Source organism: Phasianus colchicus, chromosome 26 (genome assembly GCF_987193195.1).
Source record: "Phasianus colchicus chromosome 26, bPhaCol1.hap1.1, whole genome shotgun sequence".
In the NCBI taxonomy this organism is placed as follows: domain Eukaryota; kingdom Metazoa; phylum Chordata; class Aves; order Galliformes; family Phasianidae; genus Phasianus; species Phasianus colchicus.
In genome coordinates this window covers 5,344,377-5,369,160 of record NC_143461.1, presented here as the reverse complement: position 1 = coordinate 5,369,160, position 24,784 = coordinate 5,344,377, and the positions used below count along the sequence as shown (strand labels likewise).

At 66.4% G+C, this 24,784-nt stretch overlaps 3 protein-coding genes and 1 long non-coding RNA gene across 11 annotated transcripts; 1 reads left to right on the top strand and 3 right to left on the bottom strand.

Moving 5' to 3' along the window:
- Positions 1-1,802: 1,802 nt before the first annotated feature.
- Positions 1,803-6,200, bottom strand: CDC6 (cell division cycle 6). Of its 2 annotated transcripts, none has more exons than XM_090124882.1 (11): positions 6,067-6,200; positions 5,090-5,325; positions 4,764-4,982; positions 4,466-4,665; positions 3,790-3,959; positions 3,590-3,696; positions 3,259-3,499; positions 2,950-3,014; positions 2,645-2,844; positions 2,272-2,412; positions 1,803-2,198 (listed from the first exon to the last, which is right to left on the bottom strand). In XM_090124882.1, exons 2-11 carry the CDS (start codon positions 5,313-5,315, stop codon positions 2,109-2,111), a joined length of 1,659 nt encoding a protein of 552 aa, XP_089981008.1. In that variant the 5' UTR covers positions 5,316-5,325; positions 6,067-6,200; the 3' UTR covers positions 1,803-2,108. The 2 variants fall into 2 exon arrangements, with proteins under 2 accessions (XP_089981008.1, XP_031456547.2); XM_031600687.2 differs by lacking the exon at positions 6,067-6,200 and adding an exon at positions 5,556-5,670.
- On the bottom strand, positions 5,891-17,726 carry WIPF2 (WAS/WASL interacting protein family member 2). 3 transcript variants are annotated; one of them, XM_031600702.2, is made up of 8 exons: positions 17,624-17,726; positions 10,442-10,556; positions 10,188-10,320; positions 9,920-10,039; positions 8,820-9,479; positions 7,692-7,901; positions 7,462-7,563; positions 5,891-6,860 (listed from the first exon to the last, which is right to left on the bottom strand). In XM_031600702.2, the coding sequence occupies exons 2-8, from the start codon at positions 10,502-10,504 to the stop codon at positions 6,820-6,822; spliced, it is 1,329 nt and encodes a 442-aa protein (XP_031456562.2). In that variant the 5' UTR covers positions 10,505-10,556; positions 17,624-17,726; the 3' UTR covers positions 5,891-6,819. The 3 variants fall into 3 exon arrangements, with proteins under 3 accessions (XP_031456562.2, XP_031456560.2, XP_031456561.2); XM_031600700.2 differs by lacking the exons at positions 5,891-6,860; positions 7,462-7,563; positions 7,692-7,901 and having other exon boundaries at positions 7,914-9,479; XM_031600701.2 differs by lacking the exons at positions 5,891-6,860; positions 7,462-7,563; positions 7,692-7,901; positions 17,624-17,726 and adding an exon at positions 17,003-17,531 and having other exon boundaries at positions 7,914-9,479.
- On the top strand, positions 9,990-11,304 carry LOC149914988 (uncharacterized). Of its 5 annotated transcripts, none has more exons than XR_016459956.1 (3): positions 9,990-10,103; positions 10,253-10,451; positions 11,218-11,304. It is a non-coding gene; the product is annotated as an uncharacterized LOC149914988 (long non-coding RNA). The 5 variants fall into 5 exon arrangements; XR_016459960.1 differs by having other exon boundaries at positions 10,253-10,394; positions 11,218-11,290; XR_016459958.1 differs by lacking the exon at positions 11,218-11,304 and adding an exon at positions 11,067-11,152 and having other exon boundaries at positions 10,253-10,394.
- Positions 17,727-18,237: 511 nt separating the features above from the next.
- RAPGEFL1 (Rap guanine nucleotide exchange factor like 1) lies at positions 18,238-23,703 on the bottom strand. The gene is made up of 15 exons (XM_090124881.1): positions 23,261-23,703; positions 22,106-22,184; positions 21,619-21,769; positions 21,452-21,549; positions 20,776-20,888; positions 20,496-20,663; positions 20,314-20,411; positions 20,110-20,232; positions 19,828-20,006; positions 19,666-19,756; positions 19,534-19,584; positions 19,227-19,314; positions 19,087-19,151; positions 18,904-18,958; positions 18,238-18,560 (listed from the first exon to the last, which is right to left on the bottom strand). The coding sequence occupies exons 1-15, from the start codon at positions 23,637-23,639 to the stop codon at positions 18,436-18,438; spliced, it is 1,863 nt and encodes a 620-aa protein (XP_089981007.1). The 5' UTR covers positions 23,640-23,703; the 3' UTR covers positions 18,238-18,435.
- Between the last annotated feature and the right edge of the window lie 1,081 nt (positions 23,704-24,784).

Here is a 24,784-nt window from a genome sequence, read left to right as displayed (position 1 = left end):
TCAGGGCCTGGTGGGGACAGATCCCCCCCGCGACAGGGGAGGAGGGACCTCATGGCCTCCCCAGGGAGGCGGGGGGGTCACCCAGGGGGACAGGACGAGCACGGGGGGGGGGGCTGTACCGTGGCCGGGCCTCTGGGGGACGGCGCTAGGGGACAGGCAGAAGGGAGGGGGGCAGCTGGGACACCGGGGAGGGCTGGTGGGGTCCTGGGGGGCCCTGAGCTGCCTCCGGGGCTGCAGGGACGCGGACAGCCCACGCCGGGAGCAGCAATGGGGTCTGCAGGAACTACGATGGGAATTTGGGCTCAGGGACGCACGGACAGGTAGAAACAGACACACGGACAGGCAGATACATGGACTGGCAGATACATGGGCACGCAGCACACAGGCACATGAAGACACACGGACGTGCGGACACACGGACGTGCATGAATCGTGGGGCTGCTCCCACTACCGGGCCTCAGCAGCCACTGCCACCGCGCGCTGCCCAGCCACCCTGCTGGGACAGGGGAGCAGCAGCGCTGCGCAGCACTGCCGTCACACCCCGCAGTGCCTCAGTTTCCCCACCGCACACAGCAGCGCTGGGCCGGTCCCGCTGCAGCCCCCTCCCCACACACCACAGCCAGGCCGGGCCGCCGGCATGCGCTCAGCCCGGAGGAATGCACCAAATCACTGCCAGATGCGCGCGGCCCCCCGCCCGGCTGGGCCCCCCAAAGCCGCCCCCAACCCTACAGCACCGGGGGGCCACGGCCGGCCCTGTGCCCCTATGGGATGCGTCCGCGGGGTGGGTGCCCACGTCCCCACGCGGGGTCAAGTGGGGTCGTGCTGTGCCCCCCGTCCCCAGTGCCCATCACGGGCGCAGCGGAGCGGAAGCGGCTGTCAGATGGAATCTGGGTGCCGGCGGTGACAGCGCAGCAGGAGGGGACCGTGCCCAGCCACGTGGCTGCTTATGTAAGGAGAGTGCAAGGGAGGACAGCGAGGCTCTGGGGACACCGGCGAGGGGACACGAGGCCCCCGCCATGCCCGTGGGCACAGACACAGAGCACCGAGCGGGGGGACGTAGGCGCACGGCGGTGGGTGCCACGCTCCCTGCGCTGTCCCCATCCCTGTGGCACTGCAAGGACATCCCAAGATGTGCCAGTCGGCACAGGTGGCCGCGGCCTTCTGCTCACATCCCCTGTGCCATCTTCATGCAGTGCCATGGGGGGGCCCACGGCAGCGCGGTGCCACCCGCATCACAGCTGCGTCACTGCGGTCACACGCGGCCACCGCTTCCTTCCAGGCACCGCCACCGCCTGGGCTGCGTCACGGGCTGGGGGGGCACATGGGGACACCCCCCCTCCAGAGGGTTTTGCCCCAGCCAGCCCCACAGCATGGGGACAGGTGACAAAGGACACAAAGTCCTGGGACAGGGAGTAAAGAGGAGGCATCAAAACCTGCCCCCCCCCACACACACCCTATGGCTGCACATGGCAGGAACACAGATCAGCCCTACAGGAGGAGAGCATCACCTTCTGGGTCCCCCCTTACCCTAACACCCCTGGCCTGGGGAGGGGAGAATATCAGGTGGGGGGAACAGTGTCTGGATGGGGATGGGCAATGGCAGGGATTGGGGCATCCAGAGATTGCAGCCCCCCCCAACACTGCAGCCCCACGCCCCCCCGCAGCCGGGAAGCTGCAGAATTAGGTCAGCGCCACCGTTATTTAACACAAGTGGAGGAGCTGAGGGGGGGCGGGGGGGCTGAGAGGCCAAGCAGGGCCAGCCCTGCGCCCACGGGATGGGGACACAAAGCCCACAGCAGCAGCACAATTAAGGAGGACTTTATTAGGGCCAGGAGATGGGGGGACCCCCAGGCATCCCCCCACCTTGGGGTCCCTGCACAGCTCCGACGGAGCCAACCCCACACCCAGTGGGGGAACTCACCAAGGCCCGGGGGACCACGGGGGGCTGCAGCAGGCACCACCCTCCCATTAACAACAATTAATAAAATAATAACGATAAAACTGCATACGATTGCCTCCAGGGTGGGAATTGTGCCGAGCATCTGCAGTGCCACCACACACCCATGGGGCCACCAAACCACTGAGCGGCCGTGGGGCAGGGGAGGGGCTTAGAGCAGCCCCCGTGCCAGGATGCTGCCCACCAGCGTGGCGTCCTGCAGTGCGTGCTGGGCCTCCTCCTCCTCGACCTTCAGGGACACCTGGAGGGGGGACACAGCGCTCAGCACCACGGGGCCGGCGTGCAGGGGCCGTCCCCAGGGCTGTCCCCCCTACCTTGGTGAGGCGAGTGTCCTTGGCACGCTTCAGCTCGAGCACACCGCGGGCCTCCAGCAGGGTGACCAGGGACAGGCACTCCGCCTGGTCCACTGCAGGGAGCTGCTGCTGCCGGCACACTCGGCTGTAGGCGTCGTGGAGCTGGGGGGGCAGGGAGTGTCAGTGCAGCCAGGGGACACCGGGGAGCCCAGGGACTTCAAGGGGACATTGGGTACCATGGGGATCTCAGGGGGGGACAATGGAGATCATGGGGACCACAGAGAACCCTGAAACACTGGGAACCTTGGGGACATAGAGGACTTCAGGGATGATGGAGATTGTGGAGAACCCAAAGGACACTGGGGACCCTGAGGAGGCCACGGCCACCACTCACCTTGCCCAGTGCGACCTGGCGTGTGCGCAGGTGCCGGGCGAGCAGCAGCAGGGAGCACACGAGGACCTTCTGCTGCAGCGGGAACGCATCGCCAGGGCTGCCTGGTGCCATCCTGTCCCCAAACACCTCTGAGAGGACACGGGACACCTGCGGGAGCCCCACTCTCTTGGGGACGGGGCACGGCGTGGCTGTGGGGTCACCTGCAGAGGGGCAGAAGGGTTTCAGGCACTACAAGATGGGCAGAGGCACAGAGCCCCCAGGTGGGACCACAGGGTCAGTGCCCCCTCTGGGGGTCAGTCACTCACCACCAGGCAGTGGCTGGAGCAGGGTTTGGCTCCGCACGTCCAGCTCCACCAGCTCCACGGCACGCCTGAGGGCAAAACCCCATCAGCACCCAGAGATGGGCTCGGACCCCCCATACCACGCCACAACACCGTGCTCTCCCCAGCATGTCACACAGCTGCGTCCTCCCCACATCCCTGGCTGCGAGAAGTGGGGAAGCTCCACAGCAGGAAGCTCTGGGGAGCGCTGACGGGGCTGTGCAGCACGGCTGGGACCATCCCAGCATCACCAAATGGTGTGGGTCAGGAAGGCCCCCACAGCCCCACACCCACCTGCAGACATCGAGTGCTTTGCGCGCATCGCCGGACACAGCCGAGACCTTCCGGGCACAGAACTGGAGGGCGCTGGGCTCGAGGACGGGGCCGCCCTGCAGCTGCTCCAGGCGGCCGTGCAGGATGGCCGTCAGCTGCTCACGGCTGTACGGGGCGAAGCGCAGCAGGCGGGGGGCAGGCAGTGGGGGGGTGTGCAGGCGTGCCAGCAGGCGCTCGGTGAGATCCAGAGCGTTGGCCAACCCTACGATGCACAGCGAGGTGAGGAAGGCAGGAGGCTTCGTTTTTGGGGCTGTGGAGCCCCGATTTATAGGGGCTGGGAGCTTGTGCTCACCGATGAGGACCAGGCGGGAGCCGGGCAGCCGCGGCCACTCGAAGATGGTGTACAGCACATCCTGCGCCCTGCTGCCCAGCTGGTCCATCTCATCCAGCACCAGCAGCCTGCGGGGCACACGGTCAGCCCGCAGCCCCATGGGGACACCGGGACACCCGCCCCGGCCGTGTCCCCTCCCCCCAACCCAGGAGGGGACTCACAGCATGGGCCCTTTGGCCGTCAGCGCCTGCTCCAGCCGCCGTGCCAGCTCCCTGCCGCCCGCCCCGGCCGTGGGCAGCCCCAGCTGCTCCGCCACGGCTGGGAACACGGCGTGGGCGCTGCTCAGCGCCATGCAGTTCAGCACCGCGCTGCGGCTGCCCGCCAGCTCGTCCTGCGGGGATGGGGCAGTGTCACATGGGGGTGTCTGCGTCCCACTGCCCACCCTGTAAAGTCCCATAGGAGAGCCCCATATGCTCACTCTGAGCCTCTTGCAGGAGGCATTGCAAAGACCAGGACTGCAGTTAAGGGCAGCTGATGGGATCCCAAAAGTCACCCCAGGAGCACAGTAGGGGACCCCAAAACCCACCCACACTCAGGAGCAGTGTCAGGGCAGGGAATGAGATTCTTCCCAAACTCTCCCAAGGACCAGGGGCCCCAAAGCCCACCCTAGAACTGGATTAGGGAAAGGGGGCAGACCCAAAGCCCTCCACAAGCAGAGTCTGGGGCAGGCAACTGGATCCTGAGCCCACTCCTAGGAGCAGAGTTAGAATTAGGGTCAGGACCCAAAGTCCTCACCAGGAGAATGGGATGAGACCCCAAAGCCCAACCAGCACCAGGGCTAAAGCCATGCGACGGACCCCGAGCCCCCAGGGGCGGGGTTACGGGATGCTCACACACCTCGCAGTCGCGCAGCACGCAGCTCACACACGCCGTTTTCCCGGTGCCGGGCGCTCCTGCAATGTAGAGGCTGCCGGGGCGGCGCGCAGCCACGTGCTCCCGCAGGAACTGCCGGATGGCGGCCGCCTCCCGCTCACGGCCATGCAGGCGCTCGGGCACCGCGCTGTGCAGCACGCGCTTCGCCTGCTGGTAGCACGTGCCTGCAGCAGGGGTGGGAAAAATGAGCGGGGCGAGGGCGGGCAACGGGCCGAGGCTGTCCCCAGCTTTTGGGACGCGTCCCGCTGCCACCCGCACCCACCTTCCTGCCTGAAGAGGCGGCTGCGGGTGGGCGCTGTGCTGCGCCCCGAGTCCTGCGGCGTCTCCTGCCCGCGCTGCAGCACCGATGGCCCCGGGGCGTTCTGCTTTGCTGGGGAGGCCGTGGGGTCCCCGAAAAGCACTCGGCAGCCGCGGTTCTCCTTGCAGCGCTTGGCCGGGGAGCAGGGCGTGGCGTGGGGCACATTGCACAGGTTGTCGTCGCCTGCAGAAGGGAAGCTCCGTGCGACCGACGGCACCGCAGCCGCACATCAGGGTGCCCAGGGCCGGGGCCGCTCCGCCCGGGGGTCTCAGGAGGCGAACGTTTCTTACCCAGGCGTTTGCGGGGGCTCAGGGGCAGCGCTGTGCTCCGGGGTGACAGCGCGCCGGGGCCGGGCTCTGCGGGGCGCGGGGACACCGGCGAGAGGCGCTGGGCAGCGGGGTCCGCGGGGTCGGGGTCAGCCGGAGGGGCCTTGGCCGGGACAGCGGCACCGCAGCGGGCACCGCGCCGCCGGGGGAAGGCGATGGTAGCCTGGCGCTGCGGGCGGGCGACGGACATGGCTGCGGCCCTGCGGGGATGGAAGCGGTCACGGCGGGAAGCAGCCCGCCCCCGAGCCGCCCCGCAGCCCCTCCAGCCCCGCGCCGCCGCCCCGCACGGCTCCCAGCGCCGCTCCACACGTCCCAGCCCTACAGCGTGACCCCACACCGCTGCCCCCCCATCCGCACAGCCCTGCTGCCCACGTGCCCCCATTCCGGCCCCCCTTCCCGCCCCCGCTGCAGCGCCCGCCGCCCCGCTCACCCTCTCGCGCCAACTCAGCCTTCAGCTCCGCACTTCCCGCCACCAGCTCGGCCAGGCCCCGCCCCCGCCGCTCCATTGGCTGCGGCTCACGGCGGCGGCGCCAATCGCGAGATCTCGCGCCAAACCCCCGGTGAGGCGGAGCTTCGAGCAGCCAATGGGAGCCAGCGCGCGGGGCATGCCGGGAGGCGCAGGCGGGGGCGCGATGCATACCGGGAAATGTAGTCCACCGGGCGGGAGCCCCAACCTCTCCTCCATCTCCTTCTCCATCTCCATCCTTCCGTGGTCCCGAGCCCCCTCGGCCCTACCCCCCCGCGCCCCCAGTACCGACACCGCTGCACCTTTATTACTTTTATTTAAACGCAGTTCCAAGCTCACGGCTTTCCCCCTCTCCCTTTTTCAGCCCCTTCCCCCGCCATTCCCCCCCCCGGGGCTGAGCCGAGCGCTCGAGGGCTTTTTCTGCCGTTATTTAAACCAAACGGTGCCCCCCCCTCGTGCAGGGCCCCGCTCCCACCTGGGGAAGGTTCCAGCGTCGTAGAAAACAAACGAACGAACGAAGAACGGTTAAAGGTGAGGGTTTAGTACCCCGCCGCAGCCCCTCCTCCTACAGTACAGCTTTAGAACGTACAAAATAGATCAGTAATTACGGTTAACGGGAGCCCGGAGCCAGCAGTCCGTGTAAGGCAAAACGGCGCGCAGCCCCAGCCCCCCCCCCCCACCCCGCCATGTAACAGCCCGCAGAGCCCCCGTGGCCGCAGACCCCCTGCACACAGCCCACGTCCACCAGCTGACGCTTCCTTTTGGTGCCCGGTGTTACCAGGCGGCTGCACGCCCTGCCCGGACCCAAGGTGGGGGCACAGCCCCGCTCCCAGCAGCTCTTGTACGAAATCGCAGCTCACAGCACTGGGGCAGAGGCTCTGCTGGCTCCATCCCACGGCCACCACAGCCCGGCTGCTGCCCCGCTCTGCTTTGAGCCCACGTGGCGCCCAGGCTCGGCTCTTGCCCGTGTCCGACCCAGCAGTCGCTGCCTGCCCCCAGCCCTGCCCGCTGCCTGGAGCGCGGGGTCCAACGTGGGGCTGCGGGGAAAGGAGCCGTGTGGGTTTGTGCTGAGCGTGGGCCGGGGGTGTCCGCTTGTCCTGGGAGAGCTGAAGGTGCCGGGAGTTTCTCATGCAGGTTCCTGGGGGCAGGGAGGTGGGGAGGGTCCGTCTGAAGAAGGGGGAGCAGCTCTGTGGCTGTGCTCAGGACCGACCGCCGGCACAGCTCGCTTTCACCTGGGGATGGGGGGCAGAGGAGGGGCCCCACGCGTGGCTGCAAGCAGAAAGCACGGTGAAACCAGGCCTGCCCCCCCAGCCTCCCCCCGCACACCTCCCCCCCTTCGCGCCACTCCAGAGCTGTGATGTGAGCAGCAGCCGCTGCGGCACGCACAGAAGGCTCGGGGCCTTTCAAATCCACATTAAACATTCATGGCTCTAAAAATAACCGAGCATCCCGCTCTCCCCAGAGTCCCCCCCGGGATCCGCAGGGCTGGCACACTGCAGCAGCACGGCAAGGGCGCTCCGTGCAGGGATGTGCCGCATCCAAGAGGGGCTAATGGGGACAGGCAGTGCCATGGCAGTGGGGGGCTCCCAAACCCATCTGCCCCACACCAGAGCTTCACAGAGCAGTCCCTGCAGAGCCACTCCAGCACCAAACGCCCTCAGCACGGGGGCACAGCTTGCTGCCAGCACAGCCAGTGTCCCCAGGAGCACACGTGGAGCCCAGGGGAAAGCCACGGCACTGAGCAGCCCAACGCAGCCAGGCACAATGCCTGGCTGGGAGCAGGGCAAGGACAGCGGGTGGCTCTGCTGCCACCTCCCGTCCCCGGAGCGCGGCAGGGCACGGTGGGGACCACGGGACGCTCCGCCCTTACCTCTGTTTGTTTTGCTGGGGTAGATTCTCTGGAAGTATTTATATTCTTCTGGGGCTGGAAAGTCTTCGACGGGGTGAAATGAGTATTTGGATTCAAAGTCATCTACAGAAAAAAGGGGAGAAAAACAAAACCTGGGCAGGTCAGGAGCGGGCTGCGGATGGGAGCCAAGGCTGAAGGACTCAGCCCCCAAGGCTCCCCCCATCCCTCCCCCAGCACACGGCCCCACTCACCCAGGAATGCTCTGACAGTGGCGATGGAATCCCGGTGCCCGTTCCGCACTGGCGGTGGGGGTGGGGGTGGCCCAGCAGGCGTCCGGGTGGGCGGTGGGGGCGGCTTCCCGCGGCTGGGGGGTTCAGTAGAACCGTGCAGTCTGTAGGGGGGTGGGGGCGGGGGGGCATCACGCCCCCCATTTCGCAGCATGGGTGGTGGGGGTGGCGGGGCTGCAAGGAGAGCAAGGTCAGCATCTGCACAGTGGGACAAGGGGACCCACGGCGACACCCCCCGGCCCTGCAGCGGGGTCAGGGACGTCCTCCCCGCCAGCTCCAAGGGTGGAGGGGAACAGGGCCAGGTGGGCATGAGCCCCCAGCCCTGCCCCTCAGCCCAGAGGCTACCAAAACAGCGGCCCTGCTGACTGTCCCCTCATTCCCACCAAAGTACAGTGGCAGGTCATGCTCCTTGTTAGGCTAATTACACACAGACTAAGGCAGCGGACCGCCAGCCGTAACTCAGCAGAGGATTCTGGCAGAGCCTGAAGTACGGCGGCTTGGCAGGGGCCCAGGCTGGAGCTGCGGGCTGGACATAGAGCTCAGCAGCAGGCAGGGGCACCAGGACAACACTGTCCCCTCTCCCAGCAGTGGGACAAGGAGGGGACTCCACAGTCACCTCTTGGGAGGAGGCCACAGCACCACTGGTGTGCACACATGAGACACCAGGCCTGCATCAGGGTGTCTGAACCTCGCAGTGCCAAATCCAGCACACAGAATGGAGCTGGAGCATTCCTGAGGCTCTGCTGCAGCTTTTTGTCACTGCCCCAGCAACATTTAGGAAGCTCAGGGGAGAAGCCACAGCGTGCAGTTCCAGCATGCTCTTCTCCCACCCCAGGAGGATACGGTGGCCACTTGTGCTTGAGTTGCACAGCCACAACCTACTGCCAACAACAGACAAAAAGAGCCAGGCACAACCAGGGCTGTCAACAGAGCGAGACAACCCAGAAGCCACCCCTGGGTCAATCTCAATGCCAACTGCCTTGTGCAGGAAGAACCACCTCACTGCTTCCCAGCTCCAACGGCTCCCTGGGCACCTCCCACCAGCCACAGACAGCCCAGCCACAACCAGGCTCAGAAGGGCAGAGTTCTCACCTGCACCACGGCTGGGGGGGTCCCGGGCTGGCGGCGGGGGGCGGCTGCTCTGGAGGGACGGGGAGGCCGAGGCAGGCGGCGGCGGTGCGAGACCCCGCAAGGGGGCCGGCGTCTTCCTGTGCAGGGAGTTGTGCCTCTGCGGCAGCTCCGGGGCAGACTCGTTGATGGGGCTGGAAGGGCCGTTGGGGACGCCGGGGGGTTGCCGGTAAGGGGGCGGTGGGGGAGCGAGGGACTGGCTCTGAGCCCCCGACCCCGTTCGGATACTGACTGGGGAGGGCGGGGGCTTGACGGGTGGGGGGGCGGGGGGTCCGTCCCTGCCAGCAGGCGCTCGCTGTCCCGGGGTGGGCGGCAGGGGCTTCTCCCGGTTGTAGGAGGAGACCTTGGGGCCGTGTGCAGGCGGGGGGGCGGGCGGCGCGGCGGCACGGCGGCCTGGGGGGGGAGGCGGCGGTGCAGACGAGCTGTGCTTCATGCCGGTGCCACCGGCGGTGCCGGGCCGGGAGAGGTCTGGAAGGGACGGCCGCTGCGTGCGTGGCAGCTCCGGCGGAGAGCCTCGGCTGTTGTCAGAATCATCCTGAGGTCGGCTGTTGCTGGCCGGCACCGGGGGCCTGGGGGCAGCAGCTCTGGAGCCGGGGACTTGCAGGGTTTGCTTCCCGGAGCTGTCTGTGGGGAGGGAAAGCGGAGTGAGCCACCAGGCACAGCAAGGGACGGCGCAGCCCCTGCTCGGGGCAGCCTGCCCGCTCTGCGGCGAGGGCCAGACCGCGGGGAGTGCTGTCTGGCACAGGCAGGGAGCTGGCACTGCACACAGCCACACGCAGCTCCTCTCTCACCGCTTGCTGCCTTGCTGGAAGGCAGGCTGCCACAGAAAATAGCAGTGAGAAGCGTTCAGCAGCGCACGCAGCGCTGCGAGGAGGGCGGTGTGCTGGGGATGCCGTGGCACAGAGAACACCGCTCGTCTGCGGCCACGCATGGCTGGCAGTTTGGGGTGCCTGCTGCTAACCAGCTGAATGTCCCGTGCAAACACGGCAGATCCTCAACCCTTTCCTGCTCGGGGACCTTCCATCCAGGGAGCCCTTCACTAACCACGTTCTGAGGGCCTTTACCTGAGCTGTCCTTTGCTCCCACAGGTCTGAGCTTGGGCACACCCCCTTGGAAGAGGCCACCTTTGGGTTGGATCGCAGCTGAGCTGGAGCTGTAGCTGCTGCCACCGCTGCCCTTGGGCTCTGGAAGGACAGAGGCACATAAGTTATACTTGGTGTAATTGGCTCCTCCAACCAGGAGCCACTGGTGAGTACACAGCTGCGGGCTCAGAGCCCACCCTGAAGTGCAGAGCAGCACCCGACGTGGGGTACGTGCCAGGGAGGTACTCACTCTCTAGGATCGGGGCGCTCCGGTCATTGATTTGTGTCACCTTCTTTAGCTTGGTCCCTTTACAGATGTCCTGCAGGAGGGCTCCACGGCCGCGCTGCTCCTCTCGGCTCAATTTTGGTGGTTCTGTGTTCGCCTGCAGATGAGAAGCCTCTTAGCAGCAGCTCACCCGCATGCACAGCAAGCCCAGCGCAGTGCACAGCCAGGCTGGTACGAGTAACATGGACAGATGGCAGCATGCCGAGGGAAGCCCTTACCTGACTGAAGGTGGGGGGCGGCGGGGGGCCGGGGGGCGGCGGCGGCGGGGGTGGGATTGGCATGGTGGCCCGGCTGTGGCTGCTCAGTGCTGGGGGTGAGCCTGGTCATTCATGCCTATGGGAAGAGAAGAAGAGTCAGGCTGAGGGGAAAGAAGAGGAGAAACACCTTGCACCTGGGAATACAGCCACACAGAGGACACAGGGCTCCTGCTCCATCACATTCCCACCCACTGCTGCTGTGCCAAGCTCAGATGGCAGCCAGCATACTGTGTCCAACTCCACTGTACCAACCCCACAAATGCCCTCGAAGGTGTCTGCGTGAGCCAGCAGCCACACAAGCACTGCCAGCACAGATCTAATTACATTGCAACCCACCTGATTCCCAAACACAGCCATCCCCTCCGCAGCTCAGCCCGAGCAGCTCTCAGCAGTGCAGCTCCCAAGTCCGGGATGGACTCAGAGCAGGGACAGGAAGGAGCCTGAATCACCAGGAGGTGCAGGCTGGGCTCGTGCCTCTGACAGCAGCACCATGGGTTGTGCCACCCTGGCAGCTCAGGGAATAGGAATGCAGTGACGGGAGGCCCACGTGCACCCCAGGACATTCAGGTGTCCCTCTCCCCAGCAGCAGCTCCAGCCTCAGGGAAACCCATGACACCAAGACCAAGCAGGAGCACAGCGGGTTTGCACCCGCACCTTTCACCTCCTGATCCCATATCCTCAGGCCATGAGAGCAGAGCAGCCACCAACACATTTACACGAGTGAATTTCTTTTACAGACCCCTTCTCACCTTCTACAATAAACTACAATTTACTACTGCTGCAGTACACAGAGCCTAAAATACAGTCAGGTCCATCTTCAGGCCACATCTCCATATCACTGCAGAGCACAGGGACACATCCCTGCAGCCCCACAGCTATGCCAGCAGCTCCCTCTGCCCTCCGGCCAACAGCCAGGGCTCTGCGGCATGAGAAAATAAATACATAAATCACCTGCAATTAAAAGCAGCTCTTCTGCTGGGTGAGAAGCTCCTCAACTGCAAGCGGCCTTGCAAGAAAACATCAGGAGGCAGAGGGAAGCAGTTCCCTGCTGGCACTTGCACAGTGCCATTGGCCAGCCCATGGCTCCAGCCCTCATCTCTCACACCAGAGGGCCTCTTGCTGCCCAAATCACGCCTTGCTCTGACCCAGCAGGGTGAGACCTGGCACACATCCACAGGGAGCTGCCGGGACGTGGCCGAGTGAAGCTCCTTCCCCGTGCTCCTTCCCTGCCCAAGTGAGAGCACGTCTGCAGCACCAGGTCAGCAGCTGCAGCTGGTGAGCAGAGCAGCGTGCCGGGGCTCCCGACTGGGACTCGTGTGTCACGGGCTGGAGCCAGCAGCCAGCACAGGCGTGGTGCCAGCACCGTGAGCTGCCTGAGACACGTCTGCCCTGCTCCACACCTCACCCCGCCTTTCAGTCACAGCCGGACAGACGGACGGTACTCTGGACACACGCTGCATGGGGAGCACGGTGCTGCGGAGCCCAGCTGCCCACATGGGTGGACCGGGTGGGGAAAATCCCATAGCAGTGTCACCTCCTGTGGTCACAGCTGAGGAGAGGGGCACTTCTACAAAGAAAAGCATGAGTCATTATCTGCCTTATCTCACGCGGCCCTGAACTGCTGCCACGCTGAACGCCGCATCCAGATGAAGGCTCTGACCTAGAAGTGCGAGAAAGGAGTTTAAGCTAAAGCAGCTTGAGGATAAAGTGGAGCCGAATTCCCCAGAAACAGGTCATTTCATTGCAGCACACAGCCCTGCTCACGTTGTGGATTAGCAGCAGAGGTCACATTGAAAAACAAAAATCCAGAGGCACCGAATGCAGCACATGGCAGCGCCCACCACTTCAAACCATGAGAAACACCGAGACCTCCAGGTGGGAGCGCCGGGGCGATCGCTATCTGTCTCTAACAAAGCTGAGATCTTTAATGTTCCTGAACACAGACACGGCTGATAAAGACAGGGAGACACAAGCTAAAGCCTCCAAGGGTGAAAAAACCCCACAGGGTTCTCCCAGCACCGCTCACCACCCCTTAACGTCTCACGTATGCCTTACGGAAACCGGGCGCTTTGAAACAATGCCGCTCAGACAGCGGCTGCTCTGCATTTCTCCCTTTGTTCCTCGGCACCACAGCTCCTTTCCCCCAGCTCTGCTGAGCTCCATATGCCGCAGCAGCAGCTAGCTGCGCTCGCAGGGAAAGTGATTTGGAAGACGTGAATCAGGGCAGCGTGAAAGGCAGCCGTGAGATCAAAGCACAGCGAGCTCATCTCTAAGCCAGGAGGGGTGGATTGGCACTTCGGCTCTCCTTCAAAATGCAAACAAGAACCACAGAGCTGTGAGAACACCGGGAGGAAGGCGAGGTGTGAAAAGTCATCGCTCTGGAGATACTCCCTGCAGCCGAGGTGGCCCTGCAGAGCACTGCTCAGCACCCACCGGGGAGCAGCCCTGCTGCTGCGGTCCCACCAGCCCCACGGCAGAACCCCCTGCTGCAAAGTGCCACCAAAGCCCGGCGTTCGCCCCGTGCAGCCCAGCCCCGTCGGGACGCAGCACCTGAGATGCGTTCTGCAGGCATTTTGCAGGGCGCCAAGGGGAAGCGCAGTGCCTTCTCCCGACAGCAGCCCTGGATTCTGCTGCTCCTCACGGCGGGCTGAGGGCTTTTTTTAGCAGTGACCTTCAGACGCCGTTTCCGTGCTTTTCAGGGGATTTGGGCGCTGCGGCAGATTTGTATTTCACAGCCACGCTGCTTCCGCGGCCAGCCTGCATTTGCAAAGCCGAGATGAAGCGCTCCATCCTCAGGGAGGCAGCGGCTTTGAACTGCAGATCAAGAGGAATTTCCAACCCTCTGATGTCGGCTGCAGAATGCAGCTGCACCGGTTTGGGGAGGCCTTCCCAGGCCGGCCCCGGTCGCTCCCTGCCCGCCACCCCCGCCTCGCAGCGCTCCTTTTCCTGTCCCTTCTTCCCATCCAAACCTCCTCAACCCCAGCGCAGCCCTCCCAGGCTCAGGCCCTGACATTTCTGCCTGTTCCGAGCGAGGGCTCGAGCGGCCCTGAAGATGTGACATAAATAATTTATCCCGAAAGACAGCCATCACAGGATTTAAGGTCACTCAGGCTTTTAAAATCGTATCAGCATGCTTTCAGAGCAAGAGCTGCCACCTCAATTTGGAGCGGTTCGGAGAGCCGGCGCATCTCTGCGTGCAGACAGCCAGCCACGCTGCGACCCTGCGGGACTCAGAGGCTCACTGTGAATTATTCACAACCCACGGTCACTGACAATGTGTTTTTAACAAAACCCTGAACAAAAAGTTCCTAACGCCCCGGGGAACGACTGCAGCACCCTGTGCAGCCTCAGCTTCCACCAGCACAGCCTCAGCTCTGCCGGGTCCCCGAGCTGCACAATCCGCTCACAGCTCTCCACAGAGCTCAGATCGTTTGGCAGAGGAAATGTTTAATCAGCGGTGAGGACTCACGTCCTGCCATTAGGCTGCGGCAAAGGACGGAGCAGGAAGGGCCCTTCCCATGGGGCCAGAACACTTCCCTGCTGCTCCCGGTGTGGGTGCCAGCTTTGGAGAGGAAGGCGGGGAGGGAAAGGTGGCACACGCAGCACAGGACAGCACTGCTCAGACCCTCCCCGAGCTCTGACCACCGTCCCCGATTGCTCCAGTGGGAGGAAGCAGAGGGAGACGTGAGGACTTCCAGACGGCTTCGAGGGCGACCCGTGGCCGAGAATAATGTGTGGTGCAGCCCATGGAGAACAATGTGCTGCAGGATGGACAGAAGCGCTTTGTAGCGGCTGCCAAACACGCACCTTCCCACACCGAGACCGGAGCAACAGGGGCTCCTCGAGGACAATGTGAGGCTCCACGCAGGATGGGAGCAGAGGGGCCCAGCCATCCCCATGCAATAACTCGTGTGCCGGACACGTTGGCTGCCACATGCTGCAGCAAAGCATCGCTGCCTGCCTTCAGGCTCAGCCAGGCTGCAGGTGAAGCAGCACCAGCAAAGGAACGCCGTCTGAACCCACAGCCTCTCCCACCATCACTGCGTGCAGTTCTGTGCAGAACAGCACCTCCAGCTCAACATCCCCAGCTAACACTGACAGCAGCTGTGGCACCCGCAGGGGAAATGAGACTGGGATCAGGACGTGGATGGGGCAGGCCCCACTGGAAGCATCTGAGGTTATCTGGCAGATCCTGAGCTCCAGCCCTGCCGTGACACGGTGCTGAAGGCCTGGCATGGCAGCAGGGTGGAATTCCAACAACCCACCCCAAGCCATGCTGATCTCACGAGGAAGCAGCTGCTCAGACATCGCTGCTGATTGCTTCTGCAGAGTTCAGCTGCATGAAGAAGCGCACCTTTCCATTAGCACGTTTGCAGTGAGACCAGTTAGGGAAAAACGTACAAACCACCATAGAAAATCCAGCACTAAAATGTTATTCTGCGACACACACACGTGCTTGAGGCTTGAGCAAGACCCTAAAGCTGCAGACACCTTACAGATGGGCCTCATTAATGGCACAAGTCACAAGGGTGCTCCCACTGCACAACAGCCACATGTGCACCAACACAGCCTAGCAAAGCTCCCTCGCATGAGGTGAAAATCTCAGGGCCTGGGCACACACCGGGGTGCTGAGCACCTGTCCTGTGGTGCAGGGCATCAGGCTGCAGGGGGAAAGCGAGCCAGGCACTGTCAGAGTGAGCACCCTGCACTGCCAGGTCAGCAGGTGCCAAGAACATGCTGTGAGTGCATGGCCAGCACAGAGGGGAAGGAGGGCTCGCTCTGAGATGTGACCTACTAATGCAGGGTGACAAACATAGACTCTGAGACATGGCTGCACAGCCCCCGTGTGCCAGCACTGCTGGTGAGCACACAGTTGCCCCACGGCTCGGGATCTGTGTGGCTCCTGAGCGGCCCACAGCTGTCAGTTCACCTCACAGTGGGAAAGCAAAGTGGAGCACGAGCCTCTGCGCACCCAGCAGCGTCACTCCTTGCCCCACAAGTATCTCTGCCCAGGTGCCATATCCCTGGCTGGTCCGGCCGGTGCTGCAGGTATCTCCAGGTCTCCTGACAACATGCTTGGGAGAAAGGAAGCAGGGAAGGGGAGAGGAAGGGCCGTGGGAAGCAGAACAGTGCAGAGGCAGCTGAGCACGGTGCAGCACAGGGCACAGAGCTGCAGGGCTCAGGAGTCTCTGCTGTCGGCACTGCAATGCCCATGGGCTACTGATCCAGCTCAGGAAAAGACCAATGCACATTCAAGCCAAGCCGGTAACACTGGAGCACTGAGCCTGGGGAGCTGTGCTCATTCCAGCACTGCCCTGGCAGAGACAGCAGAAACCCAACACGCTCAGCCCCTCGCTCTGAGGGCACTTCCCCCCCCCCCCCCCCTTCCCTCCTCCCACCTTTGCTTCCCAGCAGAAAGCTACTTCTTTGGCAGAGCAAATCTGCCTTCCTTCCAAGCAGCCAGATGTAAGTAAGTAGGTCAGACAAGGACCAGAGCGCCTCCACGACAGCACTTTAGAGCAAAGCAAAGCGGGCAGCGAGCCCTGACCTGGAACGCGCCCTGGCACCCGCGGAGCAGGGCAGCCTGCGTCACTTGGAGGTAACACGCCCAGAGCTGGCTCTGCAAGGGCAGAAAGCCCCACAGCCTGGCTGCGCTCCTGCACGGCAGCTTTTATTTCAGGGCCTGACATCCTGCAGCTACAGCGGCCACAAGCTCTGCAGCCTCACGCACCGCAGCGCTGGCTGGCGAGGAGCCGTGTGGAGCCACACACCTACTTACAGCTGGAGGAATTAATTCAAACAGATCTCACACACTGCAGAAGGAGCAGTGCAGGGGGTGAAGGTGGCAAAATGGTGCCAGTCACCCATGCTGACATCCCAGCACACGCTCGTGGCAGCACTGGGCTTGGCACGCCAACAGTGCGGAGGGACGGAGCCAAGCCCGCCCTCACCCCGCTCAGCACAAAGAGGGGTCTGTGCCGGCAGCCATGGGAAAGCAGGCTGCGTGCTCACATTCCTGTGGGGCTGGGGGGGGCTCTGGTGCCAGGAGGCAGCCCCCCACCAACACAGCCACTGTGCTCGGGCAAGGTGCAAAGGGGCAGCTGCACCCAGAGGCTCTGCGGAGCAGCGGTGATACAACATCTCAGGGATGGAAGGTGCTCAGCAAGCACGAAGCAGCCCAGCAGCCGAGCCTGGAAGCAGCACGTGATGCTGCAGTGAGCCCTGCAGAGCACAGCCCAGCCAGGCAGACAGACAGGCTGGATCGGATCCTTCACGGCCGACAGCAGCAGGGCAGCAACACCCACAACAGAGCGCAGGGCAGGCCGGGGCAGCCCAGGCAGGCAGTGCAGCAAAGCCAACTCTGCCAAAGGTAAAGCGGGGCCGCTTTGGGACAGCGGCACCCCTCCAAGCACGCCTGCAAGGGGCACCGGCTCCGCTGCAGTTCATGGAAATGACTTCCATGCAAAACCTCCGCCCGCAGCTGGATGCCACCTCACCGGCTCTGCGCCGGTCCCGGCGTACCTGGGAACCGCAGCGGGGCGGTGAGCAGCCGGTCAGCGTCAGCTGCGGGGCGGGGGGCGGCTCGCACCTCCTCCGTGTGCAACCGGCGGGCCCCAAACGTCCGGGGTAACCGGGCAGGGCGTGAAGGGACGCCGGCGTTCATTCATCAGAGCGGGTCAACAGCGACGGCAGCGGCGGGAGGGCGAGCGCGGGGACGCGCCGGGCAGCAGCGGGAGCTCCGCGCACAGCGGCTTTCCCGGCACCCAGCAGTGCGCGGCGATGGGCCGCCCGGTGCCGGCCGTCAGCGTTCGGGGTCAGCCCGGGCCCTGCCTGTCTGTCCGTCCGTCCGTCCGTCCGGGGGTCGGCGGGGCAGAGGCGGTACCGGCAGCACGTCGGCAGGGCGGCTCGGGCCGCTTCAACCCGCGGCACAGCCGAGCCCCGCTCCCGGCCGGCCCGGCGCACACGGAGGCCCCGCACCGGGACGCTGCGAGGACGGCGGAGCCGCCGCACGGGCCGCTCCCCGGCACCTCCCGCCAGGCCCAAGGCCGCACCCCGACCCGGCGCTCCTTTCCCAGCACGGCCCGGCGCCGCAGACGCCCGACGCGGCCCCCCCGACCCCGCGGCCCCGGCCCCGCTCCTCACCGCCGCCCGCGGCCTCCGCCCGCCGCACCCGGAAACGCGGCCCAGCGGCGCCCTCCGCCTCCAGCCGCCCCGTAACAAAATGGCGCCCGCCGCTCCCCGACTGCGCCTGCGCGGCCGTGCTGCGGAAGTGGGCGGAGCGGAGCGCCGTGTTGGAGGGGCCGGGCGGACATGTTGGGAAGGGCGCCGTGCCTCCGGGCCTCCGAAATGCTGGGGCATTTTGGCGGTCATCCGGGCACCCTGGGACGGATGAAAGCGAGAAGCAGCCGAAGAGAATGCGCTCTGCGCTAAGAGCCGCCGCACAGAACCTGCAGACCACGGCCCAACGCCTGCGCCTGTTATCCGCCATATTGGGAAGGTCGCCCGGCGCTATTCCGGTGGCCATTTTGAGGAGATCACGTGGTTCGTTCCGGCCGACATGTTGGGGAGGTCGCAGCGCCCCGCTGCGGCCATCTTAGGAAGCTCGCTGTTCGCTGTTACGTCATCCGTGACGTCACCAGCAGCAGCGTGGCGTCACGCACGCACACCACGACGTCATCCCGCGCGCCGGACGCGTGCTCGGGGCTGCCGTTTATTGGCGCTCAGACTCTTTTTTTCTTTTTTTTTTTTTTTAATCCTTTTTTCCTCCTTTTTCTTAAAAAATAAATTTACAATTAAAGACGCATTTGGTACAAAATATACACATTCTGGGGCCCGGGGCCCAGGCGGAAGCGGGGACGGGGTCGTGGGGACACATACAAAAATAGAGGGGGCCGCGGGGGGTGGGGAGGCCCCAGGGACCCCCGGGCAAAGTGCAGAGTGCGGGCGGGCGCCGCTCACTGCCCGCCGGGCTCCAGCTTGTAGGACAGCTCGAACAGCAGGTTCTGGTTGTCGATCACCTGCAGCTGCCGCACGTAGGCCTTGGTCTGCAGCTGGCTGGGGGACGGCTCCAGCTCCAGGCCTGGGGGCGAGGGGGGAGAGGATGGCGTGGGGCTGTGCGCCCCCCAACCCCACAGGAGGGGAGCCCGGCCGACCCACGGCCCCGTCCCATGTCGCGGATCCCTGGCCCTGACCCCACAGCCCCAGCTCCGTCCCGGATCCCCGTCCTGGATCTCACCTCCCCACCCACATCCCCATCCTGGAGGATCCTGTAACCCACCCCCAGCCCACCACGCCATCCTGGATCCCCATCCTGCATTCCTACCCCAGCCCGGATCCCGCATCCCCATCCCATCCCATCCCCATCCCACAGCCCCCCCCACCGCCCCCAGCAGTTTTAGGGCCAGGATCTGTGCCCCACTCACACAGCGGGCGGCTCCGGTACTTGCGGATGGTCCTCACCTTCTCTGCGATGCAGTGCTGGAACACAGCAGCCCCGTCAGCCCCCCCAGAACCCCGCAACCCCCCCCATTCACCCTCGGGATGTTGTTGTGGCCCCCCCAGGGCCCCCAGATCCCCATTGCGGCCCCCCCGGACACAGCACCCACCAGCTTCTCCACGTTGACCAGCCCATCCAGGAGGGTTTTGCTGCCTTCATGCAGGAAGGTCAGATCTTGGGGAGACAGGGAAGTGAGGGGTGGCCCCACGGGGAGCAGCAAGACCCCCCCAAAAATGTCCCCCACCACACCTTTGAGGATGAGTGGAATGAAGGGGATGAGGGGGGGCTTCATCTTGGCCAGCACCTCCCTGTAGGTCTTGTGGTTCCTGCAGGGGTCCTGAGGAGGACGATGGGGGGGGGTCAGGGGTGCAGGCAGCTCCCCCCACACAGGGTGCACCAATCACAGAGAGCAGACAGCCCCAGGAACACCCCCACCCACTGCTTCCAGAACCCCCCCCCGAGCACCCTGATGCTTCAAGCATCCCCCCACACGCCCCCATTACAAGCAGACCCCCCCATGGATGCTCTGGACCCCTGTGCCCGCGCTGCCCCTCACCGTCAGGTTCTCAAATTTCCGAAACAAATTCTTGAATTTCCCTGGGAGTTTCTGCAAGACAACACCCCGGGGGGGGCTGTGAGCAGCTGGGGGGGCGGGGGCCAGAGTGGGGGGTCCCACACAGCCCCTCACCTCCCAGGTGAGCCGCAGGCGGCTGATGGCGGCGTTGTTGAGCCCGATGACGATGGCGTAGAAAGAGAGCATGTCCTGGTTCTGCTTACATCTGAGGGCAGTGGGTGAGCCCCAGCAGCTTCCCTGCGCCTCCCCCCGCGCCCCCCCCGGCCCTACACTCACATGGCAGCAATTTTGATGAGCTTCTTGAGCAGATGCGCGCGCCGACCCAGCGACTCGCAGAGCAGCAGCTCCGTGCCCACCCAGTGCTGCACCTCACTGCACCGCTGCAGCAGCAGCTCCAGGTTGGCCGTCTCGCGCCGCCCGCGCTCCCCATGGAAAACGTAATCCACAAACTCCAGCTGCGGGGGGGGGAGGTCGTGGTGTTGGAGGGGGCGGGGGGTGATGCTGCAGGGACCCCCCATGGGGCAGCCCTGGGGGAGGTACCCGTGCCCCCCCCCACACCTCGTGGATGCAGCGGAAGAGCTCCCAGTGGAAGGCGGTGAGGTGGTTGGCGATGTCCTCGGGCTCCACGCGGTGGATCTCGCTGTCCCCAGGCACCACCTGGATCTCCTCCGGGAGCGGCACCTGCAATGGGGGGGGGGTCCGGGGTGGCTGCAGGATGCGGAGGGGTCACACTGCGGCCCCACCGACCCCCCCAGCACTCACCAGCGACTCGAAGGTATCGCGGGTGCAGGCGAAGAGGTGGCTGTTGATGCCCAGCGTGGTGAAGACGCACTCCTCGCTGGGCTGCAGCACGGCTTTCTCTGCAGGCAGAGCGCAGTGGGGGGTGGGGGTCAGCCCTCAGCCCTCAGCCCGCACCCCGTGCCCCCCCACGGCCCCATAACCACCTCCGGATGAGGCCACGGTGACGAGGATGAGCGCATCATCGCGCGCGCTCTGCTCCTCTGAGTACTGCAGCTTCTCGGTGACGGAGGTGAGGATGTCCTGCACTGAGGCCGAGAGGCGGCTGCGGATGGTGACGTACGAGTGATCCGGCATGTAGACACGGCAGAAGACTGCGGACGGACAGACAGATACGTGGGGTAGCAGAGCAGGCCGGGATCCCCGGCGGGGCCACGGGGTCACTGCGGTTGGGAGCCCTGGGGGGGTTTGGGGCACAGCACTCACTCTCGTCGGAGCCACGGAAAGCCACGCGCGTCTGCAGGCACGCATCGATGCGGCGGAAGTGGCGGAACAGCGGCTTCACCTGTTTGCTCGGGGGGGGGGTCTCGTCGGGGACCCTGCGGCACCGCGTGGTGTCAGCAATGGGCACCGGGGGGCACAGAGCCATGGGGGCCGCAGACAGATTCCCCCCCCCCCCTCTGGTGGGGTATCACAGGGGTGGTCTAATGGGCCCCAGGTGCAGGGCATCCCCGAGGGCCACAACCCCATGTGTTCCTTAGAGACCCCGTGGGGACCCTGCCCACCCCACAGGGACACCACGAACAACACCAGGACCCCACACCCTACACAGGAAACCCCCACACCCCACAGAAACACCTTCCTCTACATAGGGACCTCACTCCCCGGGGTACCCCTCCACCCCATAGGACTCCATGCACAAAAGAGGAACCCCCTCACATCCCCTGGGGACCCACTGTGCTCCATCAGGACCCCAAGCACCCCACGGGGACCCCATGCTCCCTATCAGGAGGACTCCATGCATTACACAGGAACCACCTGAACCCCTTCAGAACGGCCTGTGCACCCCCCCCAGGTACCCTCTGCACCCCATCAGGACTCCATACACTGCACTCCCACCACCACATTGGAGACCCCTGGCACTCCCAGGGACCCCACTCACTTCAGCTCCACCGTCTCCACCAATTGGTGCAGCTTCAGGATCTCATCCTCCAGCTCGTGGTACAGGGATGCGTCCTTCATGATGAGCAGATACAACTCCTGGGGGGCGAGAGGGGTCAGGGACCGGCGGTGTGGGGGGGGCCGCGGGGAGGGGAGGGCTGCACCCACCTTGATGACCTTCCCCGCGCTCTCCTCCTCCTGCAGCAGCCCCTTGTAGGTCTCGAGGAAGTGCAGCAGCACCGCCAGCACCGCTCGCTTGCGCCGCAGCCCGGACCCCTCCTCCCAGCGCGGGGGGGGCCCATCGCCAGCCAGCACGAAGGTGGCAGCGTTAAGGAGCAGCGGGGACACGGGGACCTCCTCACACCCGGGGGGGGCACCGCGATGCCCTCCTCACGGCCTCCCCAACGCCATCCCGGTGTCCCCGCACGCAGCCCCGCGGGCACCTTTGTGTCACCCCCTGCACAGCCGCCGCTCACGCTGATGACACCGTCACACCCACCCGTGTCCCCCTCCCGGTACCCCCACACCTGTCTTCCCCCCCCCTCCTCCGTGCCCACCTTCAGGTCCTCCATCGCACCCTCGCACTCCCCCCGTGCCACCCCTACGCCCCCCCTCCCGCAGCCCCCCGATGTCCCCCCGAGCGCCCCGAGGATATTGCTGGTGCAGCTGCTGCAGGAAGAGCTCGGTGGGCAGGAACAGCGAATGCGTGAGCACGATGTCATCCAGCAGCGAATCTGGGGGGGATCGGGTGGGTGTTGGGCACGACACCCCCACCCCAAACCTCGCACCGGGCCCATCCCCGCGCCCCGCGCGGAGCCCCGCGCTGACTCAGAGCCCCTCCCGCTTCACAGCGCCGTGGGGGCACCGCGGGGCCGCCCCGGGACGGTGACATCGGGGGACGCCGCAGCGGGGCTGTCCGACGGGCACCGACGGCACGGGGACGCGGAGCCGGGAGCGGTGCCACGGCCGCGACCTTTGGACGCGCAGTGCAGCTCCGCGTCCGACTCCGTCCCACGGACACAACCGCGGGGCAGCCCCCCCCCGCAACCCCGCCGCACGGAGCTCCGCCAGCGGCTCAACGCCCCCCGGGCACCGCCTGACCCGGACCCCGCACTGGGGCCGGGGGGGTGCGGGGCTGTCCGGGCAGGTGCGCATCCCCCGCCCGCCGTGCAGCCCCTCCGGAGCGCTGCGCGGAGGCGGCGCCGGGATCCCCCCGCGGGTCTCCGCGTCCCCGTTCCCCCCCCGACCCCCGAGCGCCGCCCCCTCCGTCCCTGCCTCAGTTTCCCCACAGCTCCGCAGCACCGTCCGGGTGCCCGCAGGGACCACGCGCGGCTGAAGGGCCGCCATCCCCGCACCCCCCGCGCCGCCCCCCCCGCTCCCCACGCGCGTGTCGCTGCACGCAGAGCCAACGCTGCCAGTCCCGGCGCGCGCCCCCCCCCGAGGGCTCCGCGGTTTCGGTGCGCCCCACCCCGGCCCCCCCCCGGCCCCATCCCCGGAGCGCGGCCGTGGGGAGATGGCGGGGGGGGGCGAGGAGGAATTGAAGGCAAACCCCTACGGGGGGTCCCACAGGGCGGAAGGGACGCGCACCCCCCGCACCGCCTCGGGGTCAACGGGAGCGCCGAGAGAAGCGTTACACATTAACCGGGAACCTGCGCGGTGCCACCGCTCTGCGGGTGCCCCCCCCCCCGCACGCCCTCATCCCCGTTCCTCTGCTCCCACGCTCCCCCCGCACCGCGGCACCGCGCATTGCAGCACCCGGCGGTGCCGCAGCATCGCCCCCCCCCCCCCCGCACTCCCCGTACCCCCATACCTGCTCGGCAGCCCCGGCCGTGCCCCCCCCCCGCCGGCAGCCGTTCGAGGACGGCGCTCAGGAGGCGCTCGGGGGGCGCGGGCGCGGCGGGGGGGCAGCGGCAGCAGCAACGGGGGGGGGGCGGCGGCGGCGGCTCCGGGCTGAGAGCGGCGCGGTCCCCCCCCGGGGACAGCTCCGACGGGGACAGCGCCGACGGGGACCGCGGCGGCGGCGGCGGCGGGGGGGGGACCTCGGGGGGACGCAGCTCCAACCGCCGCCCTTCGCCCCCCGCCGGTCCCGGGGGCTCCTCCGGGGGGGCCGCGCTGTGGCGGCGCGGTGCGGGCAGCGGTGCGGGCAGGTGCGCGCCGGGCTTCTTCAGCAACTTCTCCAGCGGCTTCATGGCCGCGGAGCGCCTCGCGGGGCCATGGGCGGTGCGGGGCGGCGCGGGGCGGGGGGGCGGCTCCGCTCGCGCTCGGGCTCCGTAGAGAGGGGGGGGGCCCGGCGCCGCCGCCCCGCCCCGCCCCGCCCGGCACCTGCCCGCCCCCGGCCCCGGGCGGAGCGTCGCGGTCACGCGTGGCCCCCCCCGCCCGCAGCGCCGCGCAGCTCCGCTCTCCGCCGAAACCCACCGCGCGGCGCGCTCAGGCAGCGCGCATCCCACGCCGCCCCCCCCCCCAATTCCGTCGTGGGAAAAGCCCGTGGGTATGGGGGGGGGGGGCTGAGGGGGGGTTCCCGCTGCGGCTTTGTTCGCGGTTCGCCTCCATCCCTCGTTGCCTGGCAACTCCCGGCCGCGGGGGGGGATCGGGGGGCGGCGGCAGAACGCAGCCGTGTCCCCGCGTGTCCCCTCCACGCGCGGCTCCGCGTTGCGCTCCCCTCGGACCCTCAGCGCGGGGTCGGGACGGGAAACTGAGGCACGGTTTGGGGGGGGGGGAACCGGGAACGCGGCCCAAATCCGCGCTGCCCCAATTGCAGCTCGGGGACGGGGGCAGCGGTGGCGCGGAGCTGTTATAATTAATGCGCTGTTATTTCTCCTGACGAGCCGGGAGCTGCCGCGGCGCTGCCCGCCCGATGCCGCCTCCATTTGCAGCCGTGGGGTGGGGGTGGTTGGGGGGGAGGGCAAAACCCTCGGCTCCGCTCAGAGCGCCCACGCGTGGGAGAGGGAGAGAACCCCATGCGCCCACCTCGCTGCAGCACGGGGGTCACAGCCCCGCTCCCCCCACTGCTCCCCCCAAAGCCGCCCCACGAGCACTGAGGTGGGGCCGGGGGTTCCCTCATTGTGGCAACGGGCCGCGCTCCGTCCTCACCCCCACGCGCTGCCCCGGCCCGGGGGGGGATTGGAGCACCGCAGACCCGAACCGCCCTCATCTCCGCGTCAACACAACGCTGCTTTGTCAGCGCTCGGTGCCACCACGGCCGCGATGCTCCGAAACGCGACCCACCGGGCGCCGCCGAAGCAGCACGGACGGGAACCGGGCAGCCACCGAGCCGGGCGGCAGCGGAGCGGGCGGCCCACGCGGGGCGCGCCGGGGCACGCCGGGCACCGCCCCC

Excerpts from the sequence above, each read along its gene's own strand:
- WIPF2 (XM_031600700.2), bottom strand. The coding sequence starts at position 10,504 with ATGCCAATCCCACCCCCGCCGCCGCCGCCCCCCGGCCCCCCGCCGCCC. Across the intron at positions 10,040-10,187 it reads GAGCGCCCCGATCCTAGAGA|AGCCCAAGGGCAGCGGTGGC; the intron begins GTGAGTACCTCC and ends CTGTCCTTCCAG. Across the intron at positions 9,480-9,919 it reads GGGAGCAAAGGACAGCTCAG|ACAGCTCCGGGAAGCAAACC; the intron begins GTAAAGGCCCTC and ends CCCTCCCCACAG.
- RAPGEFL1 (XM_090124881.1), bottom strand. The coding sequence starts at position 23,639 with ATGAAGCCGCTGGAGAAGTTGCTGAAGAAGCCCGGCGCGCACCTGCCC. Across the intron at positions 19,315-19,533 it reads GGAAATTTGAGAACCTGACG|GACCCCTGCAGGAACCACAA; the intron begins GTGAGGGGCAGC and ends CGTCCTCCTCAG. Across the intron at positions 18,959-19,086 it reads TGGTCAACGTGGAGAAGCTG|CACTGCATCGCAGAGAAGGT; the intron begins GTGGGTGCTGTG and ends GCTGTGTTCCAG.
- CDC6 (XM_090124882.1), bottom strand. The coding sequence starts at position 5,315 with ATGTCCGTCGCCCGCCCGCAGCGCCAGGCTACCATCGCCTTCCCCCGG. Across the intron at positions 3,697-3,789 it reads ACGGCCAAAGGGCCCATGCT|GCTGCTGGTGCTGGATGAGA; the intron begins GTGAGTCCCCTC and ends TGTGCCCCGCAG. Across the intron at positions 2,845-2,949 it reads GCTCCAGCCACTGCCTGGTG|GTGACCCCACAGCCACGCCG; the intron begins GTGAGTGACTGA and ends GCCCCTCTGCAG.